General features: G+C 49.1%; 1 protein-coding gene across 4 annotated transcripts in view; it reads left to right on the forward strand.

Annotated features, from left to right (window-relative positions):
- The window catches only part of SLC49A3 (solute carrier family 49 member 3), a 684087-nt gene that overhangs the window by 271841 nt on the left and 388975 nt on the right, over positions 1–23271 (forward strand). For all 4 annotated transcript variants that reach the window (XM_069630598.1, XM_069630601.1, XM_069630599.1 and 1 more), the window contains one exon: positions 16648–16864. In XM_069630598.1, the coding sequence (XP_069486699.1) occupies positions 16648–16864 (217 nt within the window). The remainder of the gene's footprint in view (positions 1–16647; positions 16865–23271) is intronic.

Genomic DNA, 23271 nt, shown 5'->3' on the forward strand with positions numbered 1-23271 from the left:
CCCAGGTCCACAGGTGTGTAATTTCACTGTGCAGATATTGAATACTACAGTCCTCTCAATAGTGAGGAAAGAGGCTTCAAGTTTTGCTTCTAAAATCCATAATTATTTACATCTCTGCAAAGTCATGCAGCTGCCTGATCTCTCAGATTTCTCCACAAGCAATTTTACCGGCAATCAAATTGCAATGACATCCCTTCCATTACTGATACTCCCAGGTCATGTTAGTTTAAACGTTAATTTCCTGCAGAATATAGCCCTGAGCGGTTGACTGAGCCCAGTAAATGACAAGGAACAACTCCTAAGGCATGGCATCCTTACTCTTTTAGCAATGACAGAAAAGGGGAGGCTGAACAAGCACTTCCCAAGCGCTTGCCCAGAGACTCTCATCCGCACTCGCATTTTATTTAAGTAGCGTTGTGCACTCAGCAGAATACAATTCTGTTATCCTAAGAAAACAAGCATTGGCAGGAACCAGACAAATACACGAAAGTGTTATCAGAAAGCAAGCATTGGCATGAGCCAAGAGTTCAAGGAACTATATATTTCATGAGGAAACTAGCATTTGCATGAGCGAGGAGAATGCAAGAAATTAAACTAACGCATAGTGGCCAAACAAACCACGACAGTGTCTTGGGAGGGCATCGGTTCCGTGACCTGTAATGGGAGGAAGGTGTGGTCCGACAACTGCACCTATACTGAGTGCACTCCTGTATGGGAAAGCCACTGCAATCGCCTAGAACGAGGCTTGTGTTTTACAGTGATTATTTGTGTGGTTCTGAAGCCAAGAAACTGAACGGCCTATGTGAACTGGTGAAAAGTGAAAATATCCTAAAAGTTGGAAAGTGTCCCATGGAATTGTCGTTTTAAACAGCTGGAAGATTTGAACCCTTGGGGAAGGGAACCCCATGTGCCTTTTGAACTATTGTGAACTTCGACAAGCGGAACTGATCACAAGTCAAGAGCTGGAAGAAGCTTTGAACTTTACGTTAAACACTATTTCTTTTGCTGCTGATATCCCTACACATTATATACATTTAGTCGTGAGGGCAAGTATGGGTTTTGGACACAGATGTTTGCTTTGGACTTCCTGGCAAAGACTATCCTTAGTTTATTTAGGTAGGGACTTCCCTCCTTAGTATAGGGCAAGTCAAGCCTTATACATCCCTACATTTCGAGTCAATACAACTTTGTTGACCAAACTTGAACCTGTTTGTGTCTGCTTCAGGATGCTTTCACAGAGCAAAAAGAACTTTATGATCAAAACGTGGCTACAAAAAGGAACTGGTTTTATTTGAACCTTTTATTGAAAATCCTGTTTTGAATGTGGGGAAGGGTATCCGACCCAGGTTACAAGGATACAGTAATTATTTTTTTCTTGATTATAACCGTTATTCTGTTACATTTGAATTGCCATCTATTACCTTTTTGAGTTTGATGTATGTATTAGTGTGAGGGATAGTTTCCTTTCATTTCAGTATTTCCTTTACTTTATTTTGACATGCATAGAAATCCTCTTTAGGTTAGGGATAACAAAGCGTTTGTCACACCCTTTTGAGTAAATAAAATGGCTACTTGTGAAAAACCTTTACTAAGTTGTCCGCCTCAAATTTCTGACCCCTCACAGCATGCACAGTTCACCTGTGGTAATGTCCCTCCCTCCCCCTTCACATGGGATTACACTGGTGCTGTGAGTTCAGATTGTGTGATGGCACTTATACTCACCCAATATCATGTCTGTTACCCTCTGTGCCTCTCCATGAATGCAGGCAGTACACTGTGTTCAGCTGGTTGTCAGTTAAGGTCCAGGATGGAGGGCCTGACCCGGAGTATGGGCGCTCCTCTTCCTCTCTGCAACGTATGCCCTCTGCCAGTCTGTGCCGCTCAATGCAGAGCAGGAGCAGCTGCATGTCCCAGTTCGCAACAGCTACTGGCAGCATGGTGTTAAAAAGCCTTTTGGGGGGGCGCTGTTGCGCAGCTAACCAAGATGGCCGCAGCCTGAAAGCGCTCCGGCAACAGTGATTAAATAACGGCTAATATCCTGAACCTATCAGACCGATTATCCCCTGGGACCGGAGGATCAACGTGGCGAAAGGCGCCCGCACACAGAGGTGCATTTCCTGACTCGAAACACATTGCTAAACCGCAACTGCGGCCTCGTGGTGGGTCGGCTCCCAGCAGTAGGCCGGGCGAGTGGAGGAGGAGCAGGCCTCCCTGTGCCACACGGCGGGCTTGTGGATCAGATGCTAGCTGCATGGAGAGAATGAGGGAGCTGCGGCTACACCTGCCTAAATACACAGCTTGAGAACGGCATATGACTGGGGAGCAGCGTGGAGGCACATTGAGGAAACAGCTGACGGCTGCGCCGGCACAGTGACTGCAGTCCCAGCACCGGCCGCATAATGCCTGCCCTCCGCATCGGTGGTGGCCTACACCATACAGACAAGCAGCTCCTACTGGCTCCCACACAGTGGGGATACGCTGACCCTGCTCCGCTTGTACACCCCCTGCTCATGGAGACGGACCTGCGACCCAGAGGGAAGCCAGACCAAGTGGATGGGGCTTGCACTACCTCAGAGGAAAGGGGACAGCCAGACCCATAAGCTGAGAACCCTGAGAGCGAGGTGTGCGCTCCTATAGCAAGGGCTGCAAGGATACACAGCAAGCTGTTGCGCAGCCGGGGAGAGACCGGAGACCATCGAGACGTGTCCAACTGGGTTCGCAACGATCCCCCTCAACACGCCGGAACTGCTGGGAAAGCACAGGAGCACCAACGGCCCTCGCCTGGGGGTGCGACTGCAGTGCCAGGGCCGCGGCAAGCACAGCACCAGAAGGTACCTTTGGGAAAGCCGCAAACGAAATACAGCACTGGGGGTGTATGAGTCGCTGCCCGCCCCTTCCCAGACCTGACCCGCTGGAGAGGAGTTTGAGCTGTGGCATGGACTAGCCTGTCCACGGCCCCGTAGCCTTCCTCGTACCAGGCCATGGGGGGGCCCTCCAAGAGCTTGGAGACCGTGCTAAAGGCCAGCGCTGCTAAGAGGGGCCAGCCATAGGCGGTGGCGGATGGAAGCCAACGCCCCATACGGACGACAACAGATCCTCCAAAACTGATCGGAACACTGAGTAATACCACGGAAAATGCAGATCACCACGGCCTCCACACAAAGGCACAGAACCAGTAGATGACTTGGCCTGCGGACTCATGTTCCCAGCCAGTTCGTGCCCATAAATCCTCTAGGCCACTAGCATATACGGAAATCTAAACACCTCTGCCTTCTATCACGCATTTCCACCTATACAGCGAAGAGGACAGAACCTTTAGACTTCACTGCGAAGGCACTGAACTGTAAAGCCCCCTTTCCTACTGGTGGCAAAACGCAGCCGGCTTGGGCCCCAAAAATCATGCAGCTACATGCAATGGTGCCATCCGGGAACCACCACACGCCCTCTGACAAGATCCACCCACTGAGACACTAAGCCACCGCCGCAGTACACACAACCAACCCGGCTATGTCAGTTGCTGACACCTGTATGGTGCACTTAAGTGGAACATGATCCACAATTCATTGGACAGCTCGGGAGAGAGGGACACTGTTCTGACCAGCGATCCACCAAGACCCCACTTGTAGAGCCATCCCTGCAGCGACATAGGCAGGGGGTCTGGGCTCCCTGATGACATGACTCCACCCAGACCCAGCGGCTCCTCAAAGAACTGGTAGGTATCTACGCTCGTTATCGGAAGCTGTGCGCAGGAACTGCTCATACACAACAGACCCTGGGAGTGGCCAGGGGGAAGTGAAGTGATCCCGGGCGGATTGGAACTTCATAGCCCCACACTCGTAACAACCTGGCAGAGCTGGGGAGGCACCCCGCTATCCTACCCTGGACGGGGACAACCATAACTAAGGTGTAGGCATTGCGAGAGCCACACACAGCCAGAGGTTACAGACCCAGAAGCAAGACTCTGGCAGGGTGCGCCGGTGGTTCGCTTGGGGGAAACCCCCCTGTACTAGTATGGTCAATCCCAAAAAGAAACAGGCAAAGATGGAGCAATTCCCCTCCAGCAAACTCAGGCAGCAGAACAAGTAGAAGTGTCTGCCCTGAACCAAAAACTACTGGCACTAAAGGGTAGCACCTGCAGCCTTGGTGCCAAGATAGACGCCCTCACATGTAAAGTAGATGTCGCTGCAATACAAATAGAGAAACTATGCGTGCATATGGCGGAGGCAGAACAGAGGATTGGAGACAATGAAGATAAAGTAGCCTTGTTACAGTGTGAAGTGACCATCCTCCAACAGTCAGTGAAGAAAGTGATCGCAAAAAATGAGGACCAGGAAGGTCGTTCAAGAAGTCCTGTACAATCCTCCACTGTCAAATATGTATCTGGAGGAACGGCCCACCGATCCCTAGCAACGAAACCACCCCCTGGTGCACGGAACCCCCCATTATCACCAGAATCTTCTGCTACCGTGATAGACATGCCGTTATCAGAGCAGCTCGAGAAAAGAAAGAACTAAGATGGGATAGCTCCTCCATACGACTCTTCCCGGATTTCAGCCCTGCGGTCCAGGACCAGCGGAAAACCTACCAGACGGCAAAAAACATCCTACGAAACAAGCATATAAGATACTCAATGATGTTTCCAGCCAAGCTACGCATGCACAAAATGGATCAACAATGTTTTTTACTACGCCAGAAGCGGCGGAGCGATTTGCGAAGAATCTGCCAGATACTGGGGGTTCGCCATGACACCCGCCCTGACCTCACGGCGATATCCTTTACTAAACACTCCATAAATTCACAGGGGAGGCCTGATGTATAATGGGCCCCGGAGTGTCGGGTGCTGGTATGGTATGTCAAAATTGACCGTTGCCTCTCTGAACTTATTGGCTGCCCATGGTGCCCCAATCACCGCAGGCACTGCAGCACTGTTTTTTTTTCCTTTTTTCTTTCTTTCCTTCTTTTCCCTCAGTTATGTTCAAGAAGGGAGAATTATTGGGGGATGGGGGAGCCGGTAGGTTATGGTTTCTGGCGTGGGTGGTTATTAGGAGGGGAAGGGAAAGGACTTAATCCGTGTTGCCCAATTGTTACAGGTACTACCAATATAAGTAGCAAATTCACGACCTGCACCAATCAAAATAGGAGCACAGGCCTTGACATGATTGAGACCACAAACCCTAAGCTTGGCTCACACATTCACACACCATGATACTAGCCACAAAAATGCCACGCACATCACAACTGATCCCGTAATGGGAGAGGAGCGGAGGAAATCCCTCGCAATCATGTCATGGAATCTAAGGGGTTTACAAACCAGAAAATGACCCGGCTCATTGCAAACTTTAGCAGGAAGTCATTGTGTTATGCTTAGAGGAGACACATTTGGCCATCAAGGATCTACAGGGAATTAATGAAGAATTTTGCGAGTACTACACTTGACTATGCGCATCGCGTCATACTATAGAACATGACGTTCCGACACGCTACTTAGATGAGATTGCTCTGGGTTGGTTGAATCGAGAACAGGGCAATGCCCTAAATGCCCCAATCACTGTAGAAGAGATCAGCAAAGTCCCTGGATTAGACGGTATAACAGCCGATTCTACAAAGCTTATGCAGATATATGAATTCCCCATCTCCTGAGTATGTACAAAGGAGCCATGGGCGGGGGCACCCTCCCGGAATCGACCAGATCAGCGATAGTTACGGTGCTGCCAAAACTGGGTAAAGATCCCCGACACATGGCATCATACAGGCCATTATCAATAATAAACACTGATAACATTTTGGTTGAGATTCTGACTGATCGATTGCTGCCACATATGCCGGCCCTGATCCTCCTGGACCAGGCCGGTTTCATCCCGGGCCGGTCTACCCCAAAATAACTTGAGACGCCTATTGACTCTAATGCACAATGTTAACCCCAAAATCCTGATGGCGATAGCCGCCCTCGACGCAGAGAAGGCTTTTAACTCTGTCGAGTGGCCCTTCCTCTTTAAGGTACTGAGACACTCTGGCCTTGGCCTCATGTATATTCAGTCAGTCAAACAACTTTATTCGGCCAAAAAAAAAAATGACCATCAAAGTACATCCTACAAAAACATTTCTAAAGATAAGAATACGGTTCTTATACAGAATTATATAAAATCAACCACAGAGAAGACTACAGGGCAGTGCGAGCAATCCACCCCCACCAGTGGGAACCATAAACAGATCTTAGGCCCAAAATCAAGTCCCACCATCCCCATGCCTCCTCCAACACCCATGGCGCCTTGGGCCTAAGGCAGTCAAATTAGCACCTGAAAGGAGGCTGTTACTAGGAAAGACCCCAGGCTTTACTATGGCAGATCTGACAGGGTTGAGGAAAGGGGGCATACTGATTGAAATCCCACTCTTCGATGACTTGCCAGCCCGACCACCACCTTCCCAAACCCTGTGTGCTAGACTATGGTCCCAAAAAGTCAATTTGATGCTGTCCAGAGAGTTTTTGCCCATGCTGGTAATTCTGCTACACCCCGCCAGAGCCTCTCTACGTACAAACGGGCAGCCTCCAGTAGTATTTAGCCAGAATAGGCATTTGTTGAGTAAAGCGTCCCTTGGCTCTCGCTTATCTGGTGCCAGTTTGGGCACCCCCTGAAGAAAGACTGTTGTATGATTGGGGTTTCCTGATTCCAGCAACTTAGGTTGATCCCCCGACTTCCATGGACTCTGGGCTTTGGGTTCGGTACAGTCGGAGACCATGAGGGCAGAGGCCTGTGCCTGTATTGGGTCAACGGCAGTCCCGTTGGGGGTGGACAAAACCAGAGGGACCTCTGCAGGTAAACAGTCTGAGGGACTTTCCAGGGGTGGGCACCTGTGCCCTTCGTCAGCTGGGGTGTTGATCATGGGCTCCTCCACTTGAACAGTCCCAACTCCTTTCCTTTGAGCCTCTAACAAAGCGTATAACAGATCCTTGATGATGGCCAGTTCCGCCAATACTTGGGTACACCCACACCCTCTATGCAAGGGCGCTTCCTCTGTAGATAGGTCAGAGGTCAATATGGGCTCATGGGTACTCCCAGCAGATGTATTGTTTTGGATAATGTCCTTGACCGACCGAGAAGGGGACACACCAAGGGGGGAGCTACCCTCTAAGCTTGTAGATGAGAGTATATCGCTCCACGAACTATTGTGGGAGCTTGAGGAGGATATGCCCCTTTGGGCAGTTTGGGCCGGTAGTGACAGTCTGTCCCCCGCAGCCAAAACAGATGAAATGGGAGAGTCCAGCCGGGGCCCAGAGGGTGAGGCAACCAGACTCTGTGCCGGTAAGGGGAAGGGCTCTACCCCTGGACTATCCAGGAGATGACGGATCTCATTGAGCAGAAAGTGGGTATCCCCAAGATTTGCGGGTGCTGTGGCCTCATGGGTGGTTCCTGGTGCACAATGTGTTGTCAAGGCAGCTAAGGGACCCGCTGTCCGATTCCTCTTTAGCAGTCTGATTTTCCTCTTGGCGCCGGGAGGGGGACCCGGGCCAAGCTCAGGTCCAAAAAACATAGGGGGTACAGGGGCTGGGATCCCCCCGGTGGCATGAGCATGGTGGTCCGGCATAAGGACCCAGAGAATAGACTCAGGAATAGGGCAAAATAATGTCACCTAGATTACCTCCTTGACAAACAGCAGACGGCAGCAGCTTCCATGCGGTGAGCAGCGGCTTCAAACTCCAACCTCCCTCTAATCAGTGTTGAAGTGACATCTCTGCGGGCAAACCAGGAGTGCAACGCTCCCCCTCGGCGTTCCGCGAACACCCCTGCGGGACGCAAACACCCCGCGCCCTTTCCCCGCGGGCTTCACCCGGCGGGCTTGTGGATCCAGGCGTTAGTAGTGGGGGGGGCGTGGCCAATGTACGAAGGCCCTCCTGGGCCAAGCAAAAGTCCCCCTGCGGGACGCAAACACCCCGCGCCCTTTCCCCGCGGGCTTCACCCGGCGGGCTTGTGGATCCAGGCGTTAGTAGTGGGGGGGGGCGTGGCCAATGTACGAAGGCCCTCCTGGGCGAAGCAAAAGTCCTCCTGCGGGACGCAAACACCCCGCGCCCTTTCCCCGCGGGCTTCACAACTGATCCCGTAATGGGAGAGGAGCGGAGGAAATCCCTCGCAATCATGTCATGGAATCTAAGGGGTTTACAAACCAGAAAATGACCCGGCTCATTGCAAACTTTAGCAGGAAGTCATTGTGTTATGCTTAGAGGAGACACATTTGGCCATCAAGGATCTACAGGGAATTAATGAAGAATTTTGCGAGTACTACACTTGACTATGCGCATCGCGTCATACTATAGAACATGACGTTCCGACACGCTACTTAGATGAGATTGCTCTGGGTTGGTTGAATCGAGAACAGGGCAATGCCCTAAATGCCCCAATCACTGTAGAAGAGATCAGCAAAGCCATACAATCACTCCCCAATGGCAAAGTCCCTGGATTAGACGGTATAACAGCCGATTCTACAAAGCTTATGCAGATATATGAATTCCCCATCTCCTGAGTATGTACAAAGGAGCCATGGCTGGGGGCACCCTCCCGGAATCGACCAGATCAGCGATAGTTACGGTGCTGCCAAAACCGGGTAAAGATCCCCGACACATGGCATCATACAGGCCATTATCATTAATAAACACTGATAACATTTTGGTTGAGATTCTAACTGATAGATTGCTGCCACATATGCCGGCCCTGATCCTCCTGGACCAGGCCGGTTTCATCCCGGGCCGGTCTACCCCAAAATAACTTGAGACGCCTATTGACTCTAATGCACAATGTTAACCCCAAAATCCTGATGGCGATAGCCGCCCTCGAACGCAGAGAAGGCTTTTAACTCTGTCGAGTGGCCCTTCCTCTTTAAGGTACTGAGACACTCTGGCCTTGGCCTCATGTATATTCAGTGGGCCAAACTACTCTACACGGCCCCTAGAGCGGCAGTGAACAGGATGATGTCGGGATATATTTACCCTTCACGCGGCACCCGCCAAGGATGCCCCTTCTCACCTGTTCTTTTCACCCTAGCTATGGAACCCTTAGCGTGCCATATACGAGAACTCCACATGCTCCGAGGGATCTATGTGTGTACTCGGTCCGCACCGGCATATCCCTATATGCGGACGACATCGTATTGTATGTCAAAAACCCTAGGCAAAACTTGACCCCTTTAACGCGAGAAGTGGTGAGATTCTGGGAACTGTCAGGACTCCAGATCAACTGGTCCAAATCCGAAGTCCTCCCCCTAGCCCCTGGTGTGCAGCAAACCGACATTGGCGAGGACTTCCGCTGGTATCCCATGGGCTGCGCTACTTGGGCATCAGTCACCACGAAAGTAGAGACGCCAGTAAGGATAATTACATAAAAGTTTTAGAAACCCTGGAACACATGGAGTCTTGGATTCTCCTCCCAATCTCCCAAGCCGCACGAATAGCACTAGCTAAAATGGTCATATTGCCTAAAATGCTATACGTTTTTAATAATGTTCTGATATGCCCCCCTCCGTCCAATATTGGACGCGCACTAGGAAAATGATGATAAAATTAGTGTGGGCCGGTAAACAACCCCGGATAGCGTACGATACCCTAGTGGCAACATTCGAACATCGCGGCTTGGAATACCCTGACATGCAATTGTACTACCTCGCAGCCCAGCTACAATATATAGCAGGATGGAATTCCCCCCCAATCCTAACTCCCCACACACCATGGTTGCGAAAGCAGCATCTCCCCCACACAACCTAATGGGTATGCTTTGGGGTGACAGAGGCATAGCCCCCAGGGGCGAGGTCCAACCTATAGATGCGACCTGCAGGACTTGGGAGCCTATAGGCCAACTATTGAAAGCTGCCCCCTCTCTTTCCGCCCGATTTCCCGATAAATAATATTATTGGTATCCCCCCCCCTCCCACGAAAAGTCATTTAAGGTCCATTTCCAAAAGCTGGGAGTGCAGAAACTGGGAGACCTGGTACATGACGGGCGGTTTGTCCAGTGGGATGAGTTGCGTTCTAGGGGGGGGAGAACAACGCTGTGACCCAACTCCAGTATTATAGACTCAGAGGGATATTAAAAACTAAATGGCCTGACTTCCTGAACATTCCAACCCCTCACCTAGCCCAGCTATTAATAATCGCACCCATGACCTCCAGTAAACTGGTTTCCACCATATATAAAATGATCAGAAGCGGGAGAGGAGAACGGGCAAAAACACAAGGCCACATGGGAAGCTTTGCTAGTCGTAGCGCTAAATGAGGCACAGTGGGAACATATCAGTAGACAAACCCAACATATCTCACTAGATGCCCGATACAGACTGATCCACTACAAATTTCTTCATCAAATCTACTACTCCCCTTTAAAACTAAGCAGAGTCTACACAGAGAGCTCCCGAGTATGTAAAAGGTGTGACAAAGCACTGGCAGACTTATACCATGTTGTGTGGGACTGCCCCCCGTATCAGGCCCTTCTGGGAAAATATCGAGGAGGCTGTGGCAGTGATGCTTCCTTCCATGAGGGACTACTCGCCTGCACTGTGGCTCCTCGGTTTGATTGAAGACGGGATCTGAGGCAAAAAAAGACTGCTGGGAATGGCCTCTGTAGTCGCCAGGTATCTTGTGACCAGATTGTGGGGCAAGCGCAGTTCCCCCCCCATGTTTACATCTTGGCTGGAGATTATGGCATTGTGTGAACTCAGGGAAACTAGATATGCTGCGACACTACCACCACTAGTCGCCCTATAGACTATTGGCCTCCCTTCCGAAAATATCAAGCGGACGCAGCCCAGCCAGCACGATCCCTGGAAGTGAACGTATGGCGTGGTACATAGACTGGCCCTGAAGAGGTCTGAAGGAAGAGAACATTGTAGACTAGTGCGTGTATAGTGAGCAATAGCGAACTCTTATTGAAGGACTATAGTACCTGAACTTGATTTATTACGAGTTGTGCGGGGGAGGGTTGAGGGCGGGGGTGGGTCGGGGTAGAGGGAGTACGGGAAGACCTGCTGGTTGTTGTTTGTAACATGAAAATCAATAAAGAAAGATTTTCTTTTTAAAAAAAAGCATTTTTGGGGAAGGTGTGGGCCTTATGTACTTCTCCTGAGTGGATTGGGTGCACCTGTGACATGATGTCCATCACCTGTATGCAATTGTCTTTTCTCCAAGCCCTTAACATACATAGAGGTCTAGTAGTCTGTTGCAATTGAATTCTTAGAATTCTGCTGACATTCTGACATGTCAATTGAGTAAGGGGGATGGTATTTTTTATTTTGGATAAAGGGGAAGTAGAGAATCATATGGGTAGGGGTACTTTAACTTATTTGTTTTTCACAAATTAAGGATTTCTTCTGGACTCTCATGCATTAAATCCATGGTGCATGCGTGCTCAGGGTGAATTAAATGCATAGATAACTATGGTGATGGACGTGTTAAGGTCTAACTGTAGCATTGTAAACTGAAGTGACTAGCATGTTTATTTTTCACCATTGCAATTGGATTTATTGGAAGTGTAACATATCTTTCCTGAAATTGATACAATTATTTCTATTTTGTCAATAAATAGACCTGCTGTGCAACCCTGTGTGTTTCTTGTCCCGAAAGGGGGAGGAAGCTGTAAGGGATCAATGTTATTAAATTCGGGTTTCCAGATTCATTAAAATAACTTTATTGAATAATGGAAAATTGTGGGCACCTGGTCTTGGGTGGCGGGGGGGGTGCGGGTGAAAATTTCTCCTGAATCAGATGTCACCCGATTTAAACATCCTACAGAGCATAGCAGCCCCTTGGGCAATGTCCTTGAAGGGGACTATCTCAGAGTGAAAGAATGTACCCTTTTCAAGAAAGTGCAAAATGTGGCAACTGGTTTCTTGGCTTGGTGGAGGGTAGGAGGGTAGACTGAACCAATGGGCTAGGGTTTTACCAATTGTTGCGTGCCATGTCAAACTTAGATAATAAGGTAATTTCGGGAGGCTTATAACTTTGCTGCAGTGGCTGAAATTTTAGAAAACCTTCCAAACAAAAGGCTGCAATTGGCTCAGCGATTGGAGACTTTGTGGGCATATAGCTCACTTCCAAGACTGCACCTTGTCTTTGTATGTTCACCCATACACAGAAAAATATACCTCCCCCCGATTAATCCATATATACCTGTGATATCATTAAAGCCAAAGACTAGTGCCCTTCCATAGCGACACAGATGTGAAATACTGCTGTCGGAACAGAGACCACCCAGGCCCCTGCTCCAAAGTAGGTGAAAGGTGCCCCTTAAGGAGGAATTTAGTGTGAAACGTGTGCCTCTGCAAAGAGTTTAATCTGTGGAGATGTTGGGATGCCATCTCCATAAAGCGCCTGCAACTTCATTAACTCTAACTGTATAACACTAGTTGTCAATAAGGGTGAGCTTTTATGTCTGTGAAACAGGGATGGGATTAATTTAGAGGCTTACAAGTTAATGTATCAATGGGGCATCCTTTATATGTGTGTGCACCCTCCCAATTATTGCTGCCAAATGCATTTCAAATGCAAGTGAACATTGTGACGATCCTTGAGATGGCGTCACTTCTCCCCAGGGGAGAACCCCTCTCCATGAGGCTAGGAAGGTGAGGTGGCTAACCGATGTAGCCTGTTGGGATGGTACTTTGTGGGAGGATCTCATGGAGAGGGACTCTCTCCTGCGGATAAGGACGCAATTGGGAGGCACAGCCCCTTTAAACCCCAACACGGTAGGACGTGAACCTCATCGGTCTAAACTCATGTCTAAAGCCATGTGTTGCTGTGAAACCTCGAACTACACTGATGGTTGAGGTATTGAGATGAAAAGACTTCTGAGAAGCTACAAGCAAGCAGGAAACGCACCAGAGCTGTTGTGGAGGCGGACCCTACTATATCACGGCATCAGAACACACAAAGGTGGAAGGGTACCTGGAAGGATACCGGAGAAAGTACTAGAGGGAAGCAGAGCAATTGAGGTGGAGAGAGAAATCGAGAATCGGTGAGAAATTGAAGCTGAGAGCACACCCGAAGGCATACCCAAGAAGCTCAAGCAAGAGACATGGAGGGTGTGGTTCAAGGGAATGCACAAGGACGTCTCGCAAGTTGACAGGGTGTTGTCTGTGGAGAAAGCAGAAATGAAGAAGGGAATGGGCGTCCTGCATGGAGGCATAACTGCAAATTATATACACTGAAAGCTGGTGGCCGGTGGGTGAGAGGCAAGCTGAAAAAGAGGAGTGGCAGAACACCCCAATTGACCAGAAGTACATTGTTGTAAGACGCAGGGAAAGCATCGTACCAGTCAGCCGAGAGTCGGCCCTACAGAAGGACAGAGATTGGGTTGTGGTTATGTGACATGTAGTGGGATGGACCGGGCGTCCAACAACTGCATCGAAACCACTAACCTTATCAGTTTGCAAAGCTACCTACACGAACCTGAACAGTATCCAGAGAGGTGGTGGATGGACGTTCTCTACATGGAAGGAAGTTAGAGTCCCTGGTCAGCTTCCTGACAGCCAGCTGTACACGGCCCAAGAAGTGAACCCTGACGAGAGTGGGAGAAGGCGATTAATCATCTGAAATCCTACCGACTCAGTATAGCATCCCGACCCCAATATAGGTAAATGGAATTAACGAAAGTCCAGGAGGGAGCAGACAAGCCGTTTAAGAAACTCTAGACATTCCATGAAACTTAAGGCAGCAAGGGAGAACAGTGAATATGGTGAACTAAAAGCAACTAGCTCAGCAATTGAGAGGGTGAGTTGTCTGTGAACCAGAGACCCTCAACTCCCCGAAAAGCCACAGGCTAGCTTATCCACCCTGGAAAGTACAAAGGAGTGGCCTAAAAGGGGTAGAGGCCTGGGGATAGTTTATGCTGCCCTTCTATAGCCGAGCATCGAATAGCTGGGGAAGCCCCTGCCAAAGGAGATAATCCCTGTACACACCCGAGATTTATCTAGGGCCTGGTCCATTGAGCCAACCCCTAATTATCATCTTTCAACACCACTGTTACCCCCTGCTGATTGGTCAACACCAGGTCCTGCCAAGAATCCCATCTTTTCAGCTCATAACCTTAACCTTGCATTCCTCAAAGATGAGAAGAAAACCATTAACATTGTCATTTTCTTTGTGCTTAAAAAGCCAGGAAAATAGAAAAGCCTGTGAGACTGTAAACTATAAAGAAACTGAGAAAAACGTGAACCAATTTGTAATACAGTTCCCAGTCTAGTTCCACAGGAGTGTGGTGCTGGAGAGTCGGAAGGGACTCTGGGGAACAGCTTTATCGTCCAAGTGGGGCGGATCGAGAAATGTGCAAACATTGTAACCTCCATCAGGAAGCATCAAATCTTATTAAGAACTGTGAAAGAAATTGGGGAACCAGCTAGGAGAAGGGAGTCATTCTCCTAGCCCTACAAAAACGTTCTGCAACTGTTATCCGTTGGGTTGTGGAGAACCCAGAACAATTGTGGGACTATTGCTTTGAGTGACCTGAAAGGGTCAGTGCTATGGACAAAGTGATCATGCCAAAAGTATTCCAAGTGTTTGGCTGTGTTCCATGTCCATCAGGCAGTGCAGGAAGTTTGATTGTGTCTCCGGCTGAATGCCATGTGCCAGGCACAGCGACTGCTAGTCATAGACATATTTTGCTAGAGTATAGCTTTAAAAAAAAAAAGAAAAGTACATTGAAAAATCTTTAAAGCCTATTATGGTTAACCCGTTATAATAAAGATCCTTGAAATTGAGTGAAAAAACTTCAAAGTGACGCTATGGTTGCAATGCAAAACCTGCGAAACATTGAACATTCGCAGGTTAGGTCAAACAAAGAAATCTTAAATTGCACCTCTCGTTCATTCAGCGCCCATGACGTAATTTCTGAACTTCCATAATAAAATGGATTGCAATTTTTCCTGCTACCATTTTGGTTTCCGATTTTCTGGTCCTGCGCTGGTGTGATTTATGCATGCTCAAATGGAACGTGCTTGCGAGTTTGTGCACCTGTGCTTGGTTTTTGTACATTTGTCTGTGTCCTGGCTGGATTGCCCGCACCCATAATTCAGATTGATTTTGAAACCATTGAAAAGTTTATGCTTCAGTTCCTGATTTTGATTTTCACATTATTTGTGCATGTGTCACAGTTTTCTTAAAAAGTAAGTGCTTGTAATACATCTCAATCTATGGGGAAAATTGAGTTTTTTTTTCTTCAGATTTGTGGAAATCCCATCCATGAAAAGATGAACACCTCATCCTTTTTTCATTAAACCAGTACCATCTGTTGCAGCCATAAACGTTTTTTGAAAATCAGTTTGAAAGTTAATATATTTTTACATTTGCAAGTGGTGTTACCTTAACTACCTCCAAAGTAAATGTGGTGATCTAATTATAATGTATTGCCAAATTGTTCACATTTCTTGTTTCCTCCACTAAATGTGTCAATTTTTACAGTATGAGAACCAACGTAGAGCCACTTTGAACTTTGTGACCATGTTGAGGAGACAATGCAACAGTAAACTTCTGTAGTTTTTCTCAGATAAAATAGATAGTTGTGTATTGGCCTCCTCTTTCCGCAGGAGGCAACAATAATACAAATATGCTGTTCTGTGCCTCTGATGTGGCAGCAATTGTAAAAAACCTTGGATTCTCTTCATTTTGAATTTTTCAATTTCCTTTGGATTTCCACTCTGCTTTCAAAGTCTTCATCCTACTCACTCTATTCCCTTGTACTGCATATCATTCAAGGAGACCCATGAGGTCCATGGGAAAAGATGGATGTGGTTTGTCCATCTTCCACCGCTTTCCTTTAGTTCTAGGACCTTAGTGATCCGGAGGAGGGCTGGTGGGCTGTTTTAATGCATGGGTGACCGCCTTGCTCTTGTTACAGGAAAGTGGCACAAATGGGTGCATGTTTAAGACTGGGTTGGGGAACGGAGAGCCACGAAGGGTTTCAGTAGAACTTGTTATTGATTTTAATGGTGAAGGGGGGCGAAGGTATATGAGTCGTGGATGGTGGGTGAGTTTGGAGGGAAACCGGATATGAATGTAGGATGGATGGGCTCACTGGAGAATGTGGGGGAAGGCGGTGGGAGGCACCAGCTACATGTTAACCCCTCCACACCATTAGCCCTGCTTGTGTGTAGGGGATATAAGGGGAAGGGCAATAGAGGAGGGAGAAAAGAAGGCAGAGATGTCTACGATGCATACAATTGTGGATAACCTGATTCAAAGTGGGGTGTGGAGGGGAGATAGTCTTCAGTGAGCTCTTGCAGTGGAATAAATCCACATTGACGGAACATCTGCAATGCTATGTATTATCGTTTTACTGTACGTTTTACAGGTAAGTGAGAGAAGGGAAATCAGACTTGTGCGAGGGGGCAGTTTGCACCATGAGGATGGCTAGCCCATGATTTACCCAGAGGCGTGCAGTTTGCGACACACTAGATCGTGTGATGTGTCCATTATAGCCAGCCTACGATCATGTAACCATTATATAACAGTGATGGCACCTGTGATTATTCAACCCACGATCATTCCATGATTATGATCTTGCGAGGTATGGAGCAATACTGTTGGAAAGTCCCTTTGCATTTACCCAATACATTGCCTATTTCCATTTACCTCTTCGTTCCCATTAATTCCCTGTGTGATCTTGTGGCTTGCAGGTGATCCTCAGCGCTTGGCTGAACATGCTTGGCAGCGTGGTTCGTTATTTTGGTGTCCTTTTATTCATCAGCAAGGAAATTGGTTACCCGCTGCTCCTACTGGGTCAATGCATCTGTGCTGTGGCACAGCCACTAGTTCTTTTCTCACCAACCAAGTTAGCTGCAGTATGGTTCCCGGAGCACCAGCAAGCAACAGCAAACATGATGTCTTCCATGTGTGAGTACAACCACAAGTTTGTGACATTTTCATTCCAACCCAGTTTTCAAATGCTGTACATGTGACAGAGAAGTTGTTAGGTGCATGAAATGGCGTACGGCAATGCAAAAATATTTGATGTTGATATCCTTCTGTATTTTGCCACTTAATGCTGTTAAGGATTTCAATCAGGTGACACACACCTTGGTCTCAGCCTAGGATGTAGCGCTCAATTGATATGCCTTTCCCTTTATTTTATGCAAATTCAATTTGAGATGGTACACAACTCTTATCACACCCCCTTTTTCAAATACCCTGGGTCACAGTGGACCATGAACCAGGCCGGTTGGTGAAAATGTAATATTTATTTTTAAAATTCAAAAGAAATCATACAATTTTTAATATGGGGCAGCAATCACCAATGGGGTGATATTTACAATGAAAATGGAAGCAATGTACTTAGTTAACCTTCTCGTAGAACATATGTAAAGCACACATGAATAGGAGCACTTTTGGGATTAGTATAGATAGCAACCAAGTTAAGGTTTCCCCCTGCAATGTTCCCTCAACCCACAATTAAATGATGAGTGGATAGAAAGAAGCAGCAGGTAGTCAGGAATAAGAGGCAGAAAACAGAATCCAGAATCCAAATCCGACCTTCCCTCACAAAGTAAGAGGTGCAGATTTTAGACCCTTTGCATTGGCATAAAATAACACTTGAATTTTACAAATAATTAATTGATGTGTGGTTAAATTATAATATACATATGTTTACTCTTATGTCCCGTCCCCTTTCCACCATACTGTATGGGCGTCCCTTCCAAGGGACGGGAGACGGAACCTTTCTTACCAGAAAAAACCTTCTTCACCTTTAAATTTAGAGGTGCGAGGGTGCGGCCTTGGGAGCATGCGCTGCCCTGCCTCCACCCTCCGGCGCCACACCTCAGTCCCCTTTTCCGCGCCGACGGGAACAGGCCGAATTAACCAGCACTCTTGGGTTTGGCTTCGGCCATGTAATTCCACGCGCGGATACTTCTTCTCTTTGTCTTTTTTGTCTTTTCTATCCTTCAGGTACTCGGTCTCCAGGCGTTGCGCTCCTCCCCGGAGCATATCGACGTCTACAGGGTTCAGCAGTTGTCCATCCTGCAACGGGCTCTTCCCAACTTCAGACCCCCACGCCCTTTGCCTACATTGCCTTGGCCCAGACCACGATTGGCAATCATGTTCGGCATGTGACTCGCTGTCCTCGAAGGCGCTGAAGAACAGACTCGCCAGATGGAGGGAGCTCTTTCGGAGGTCGCCTCCAGAGGATCTCAAGAACTTTGTGATGCATGCATCGAACCAGGCCCAAGGTAGGGCCGATATTTTCCAGCACACCCCGCAAGGGAGACTCCTTCCCAGGGACTCTCCTGAAAGGGAGGGACCGGCCAGGTCCTTCTACCGGCACATGCACCGAGGCTGCTACAGCTAGCGGCCTTCGGGTCGAGGGGTCCTCTGATCCTCCCGGGCGCAGTGTCGAGGGACCGGAAGGTTCTTGTTCCGAGTCTACACCCAAGGGGTACATCCTTTTACCGGCACAATGGCCGAGGGGCTACGCCCTAATACCAGCAATACGTCCGAGCGGCTATGCCATAATACCAGCAATACGTCCAAGGGGGCGCCTAAACGCAGCTCTGCCGACCCCTGGGTCGAGGGTGTCACACCTACCGGACCGAGAAGCCGGGTAGGCTTTGTGATCCACAAGCAAGAGTCTTGGACGAGGCTGGGCCCAGGGCCCAGCAGGCTGGGCAACACGTCGCAGGCTTGTGTTAATGTTAAAGGACATTTGTACCGCGCACTGTTAGGCAGAAACCTGTGCGGTTCCCTTAGGGACCACTGCAAAAGTTTAAGACTACAGGTGTAAGCAGTAAACCCAATTGGTAGCAGTCTGTACCACCCAGATTTACCTGGTAGCTGTGGCTGAGCAGTCAGACTTCTTTCAGGAAGAGTTAGGCAGTATATAGAGTATACACAATAGGGCTAAGGATACAGTAGCACAAGCAAACAATGACCAGAGCTTTGGTATAAAAGTATATAATTATTTATTTAAAAACACACTTGTAAAAATACACTGGCACTAATATGTCAAGCAAGTTCAAACGCAGTCACTAGAAATATATACACCTCCCTAATTAATTATTTGACAAGTCTAGGTTAAGACACCACTTATTTAGCAAAACAGAGGTGAGCTCGTAACCATAGATGGCACTCCAATAATTTGTTTAAAAAGGAAGAGAAAAGGCAGAATAGGAAAATCACACAGTACCAACACTTTTAAGAAATCCCAGCAAGTCAAGAAAGGCAGGGTCTACTGTAGAGCAAAAAGTTCATAGGCCAGGCCCACTCTTGGAGAGAGCAAGGCGGAATGTGCCCAAGATCACACAGTGGAAATGCACTCCAAGTCTTTGCAGGAAAGTCAAAAAGAGGTTGGATCAAGTTAGAAAGGTAATGTTAACAGGTCCGAGGTCACCCCAGGATAGAGAGTCAAGGATTTACAGGACACCTTGGACAGTCTGTTGCAAGGGAGACCAGGCGGGACACAGTACCTGAAATGGTGAGAAAGCTCCAGTGGGGGCAGTTGTTCCTGGCAGCGGGTGCAAGTCGGGGCTTCGTCCAGGGGCAGAGAAGATCTCAACGTGGAGGAAAGCTGGAGGTCGTTGCACTGCTAGGGAAGAAACCAGCCACAGAGTTTCCCGGTTACAAGGTACTACCATTTTATTCGCGGTAGTGGTGAAGCGTGGCTAACCGGCCGCCGGCGTGCTTGGCATGGGCGATTCGACCACGAGACGATCCAGGAGGCGAAAAAAGGTGAACTGGTTGGTCCCACCAGCTCAAAGGGAAGAAGACTCTCTGTCGTCGGGGAAAGTGGTGAGTTTTGTACAGCAGGGCTCCACCGGTGGTGTCGTTGTTGTAGATGGCTCAGCTTCTCTCCTCTTTGGATTCTTTAGGTCCAGTGGCGACTTCTGAAGTTTCAGTCCCCAAAGCCCTGCTTTTATGCAGAAAACCCCCATTCATCAGCCTAGCTGTCAATCAAACATGCTAAGTGGTGAGCCGGGCGGCTCACCACTGGGCCAATCACACAAGAGTGCGACTCGAGTTGCCAAGGCAACTCAGTCCAGGGTGCCTATTCCCCCCTCCCACACATCCTGTAGACCCAGACAGAGTGGCACCACTTTTGGAGGCTTCTGTGCAGAAGCCCGCAAAAAGTGGAACAAAGGGCTCAACTTGGGTTAGTTTCAGAGGCGAACACAAACTCATTTTAAAACCGAGTCCTGGCAAAAAGACCCAACCGGGGAATAAATATTAAATAAATAACCCGGCGGTATCTTTAACATTGCACCAAAAAGTGGTGCGTTTAAAATGAATGAGAAAATCCCATAGGAAATATTCCGGTGGAATATTTCTCGTGGTATCCACTGCCACCAGCCAGAAACTCGACAAGGGGGGGACTGGACAGTGCCCCCTTGGAAAACAGACCCAGGGGCAATCGAATTACCCCTACCAGTACTTCCACAATATGATGGTTTGTACTGGTTTTGTTCACAATTTGAGACTAGTAAAGCCAATGGTGACTTTACATGCCCTGGGAGACAGTAGTCAGGCCCAGGGTATGGAGTCTATTGTTGGGGGTCACTATGACACCCCTGTGTTACTGCACTGAGGGTGCTGTGTAACACACTTACCAAAAACACATGAAGCCCTATGGAGTAAAAGACACCATAGCCCATAAAACACATTACATAGTCAAAGGACATTCTCAAATCATGCCCAAGAGTGGGAGAAAGAGTCTCACTCTTAGCAGGAGAAAAAAATAAACCCCAAAAATCCAGCAAAGCTGCTGGGGGACTCACTAGGTTTGGGAAATTAGCCTTTACAGAGAATTCTCCCTAACACGCACTATCACCACCGGAGTGGTCCCCTGGTGAAATGGCGGCTCTGTAAGTGGAAGGGAGGGTGAGTTAGTGGGAGGAAGCAGGAAAAGTGCAAGAGAGCAGTGATGTGCTGTTGACGGCCACAGCCTGGTGGATCCGTTGGCTGGGTCTGGGGGGTTTGCAGCCGGTAGTCGTGTACTGTTTTGGAGGTCTTTGTGTTTTTTGTTTTGTTGTTACAGTGTAGTGAAGTTTGTGCGGTTTGTTGTGCTGCAGGTTTGTGGTTGTTTGGTTTGGAGTTTGAGAGGTGTGTGCAGAGGTGGAAATTGTTAGTATAATTGGTTAGTTGGCATCTTTAGAAGTCTCTCCTGATGCTCCACTGTCCTGATCTGGACCCATCTTGCACTAAGCTCCCTTTCACATCTGGCCCCCACCTCAACCAGGCTCCACCATAACACCTCCTGTCCTCCTTACCTGCACTTGTGGCCAGTGCGCCTGCCGATGTCCACCAATCAGCTAGTGTGGAGATTGCCAGTGTCTGTGCAATCCAATTGATATTTGGTACAATATCAATATTGTGGCAGGCAGCGCGACAAAATGGCCGCCGCGCCAGAAAGGGGCACCCGTCTGACACCATTCCACGAATTCAGCAAAGAACGAGTGTCGAGGTGGGACTGGTCTCAACCAGGTACGTGGCCAACAGTCTAGCCTTCATTTGCGCAGGGCAACTTTCCCTTGCGTCCATATGGACAGGGTACGCAGCGGCTCCAGCAGCCCCCCGCTACTCTGTCGGTACCCCCTGCCACCTCTTGGGCCAGTGAGGAGATGCTCTTCGAGAAGTTTCTCGGCCTCATGAGGTTCTCTCAGATGGGAGTTATCATCAAGGACGCAGTCAGGGAAGTCCTCCCCGCCATGCTAATGGCACCACAGACGCCTCCATCGGGCCCCCAAACCCCAGTGCAGCTGCCTCCTGTGGCTCCATAGCCAACTCTGCAACCTCTGCCGCCTCCTCAGCATCTTGCTGCGGTCCCTGTACCCCAGCCTGCGGCGCCATCTACCCCTCCTCCACAGGATCCTCCAGATCTGCAGGATATGGACGAGGAGGAGGATCCGGACACGCCATCCTCAGCCAGGGCCTTCCATGAACGTCTTGTTGGCCTGGCGGAGTACCTGGGCCTCCCCAACCCGAGGTCGAACCCCGGCAGAGGGGGTTCTGGCGAAAGTCCTCCCGAGACGCCCCTCTGCCAATACAGGGATTCCACTGCAAACCAATGTAGTCTCCCTGGCCAAGAAGGGTTGGCTCAAGCCCCACTCGGTCCAGCCGGTCAACCGACGCCTGGACGGCAAGTACAGGCAGATGGAGGGGGATACACTCTTGCTCTCGACCCATCCTCAGCCACACTCTTCAGTGATCGCTGCGGCATCACTATACTCCAAGCCTCAGTCTTCCTCAGCCTCCTCCTCTCCGGTGCTGCTAGGCAAGGAGAGGATCTTGGAGGCGTACGGCAAGCAGATCTACTCCAACGCCTCCTTGCACCTGCGTCAAGCCACCGCAGATGCCATGCTGGCTGCCGCCAACCAACGCTTATGGCTGGAAATTGCGGACTTCCTCCCGGAACGCCCCACCCAATGCCAATCACGCTTTAAGGTGGGGCTAGCAGAAGCCAAGCTCGTGGCGCATGACATCATGGAATCCACAGTGGCTCGTATCGATACCTCAGGCCGTGCCATCTGCATTGCCACAGACATGTGGAGAACAGCCTGGCTCAGGGCAACGAAATTCATCCCTGATGTCCAGGAGCGCCTTCTAGATCTGCCGTTCGAGCGGGGGGGCCTCTTCCACTCCTCTACGGACAAAGAGCTGGACAAGAAGAAGAACCGCTCACAAACCTGCAACGTCTCTGTCCATTCTTACAAAGACTACGCCCAAATCGTACACCAATCTCAGTAGCGCTCGGAAAAGGGTCCTACATATGGAGGGCTCTGCGGCTTCCAGGAACGGAGATCCAGGCAGCCGGACCACTCGCTGTATCAGAAGTGGTGCAAACAACAAAAAGGGGGGGCGTAAGGGCTTTTTTCAGTCCCCCTCCTCAGCATCAGCCGTCAAGGGAAAGAAGGCATGACACGCCCTTCAGGTCCACGTGTCTCCAGTGGGGGGCAGGCTTGCCCTCCATTTACAATTCTGGCGCCAGAATTTCGGGGACCCCTGGATCCTCTCTGTAGTATCCAATTGGTACCCTCTTTCTATCCCAGCCTCTCTTCCCTCCACTCCCACAGGTTGGGACAGCAACTCTTTTGGCGGAGATCTGGTCGTTCGTAGAGAGCCAGGCAGTGGAGGAAGTCCCAACCTCCCAGCGAGGCTTTGGCTTCTACTCCGGGATTTTCGGAAATTCAGAAGAAGAACCAGGCAGGCCAGAGAGTTGTGCTGGACCTTTCCACCCTCAACCTCTCCCTACCCCTGCAAAAATTCAAGATAGTTATGCCAGCTTTTATAGGGTAGACATTGGACAGGGGAGACTG

The sequence above is a fragment of the Ambystoma mexicanum genome, chromosome 6q, assembly GCF_040938575.1.
Source record: "Ambystoma mexicanum isolate Mex_15411 chromosome 6q, UKY_AmexF1_1, whole genome shotgun sequence".
In the NCBI taxonomy this organism is placed as follows: domain Eukaryota; kingdom Metazoa; phylum Chordata; class Amphibia; order Caudata; family Ambystomatidae; genus Ambystoma; species Ambystoma mexicanum.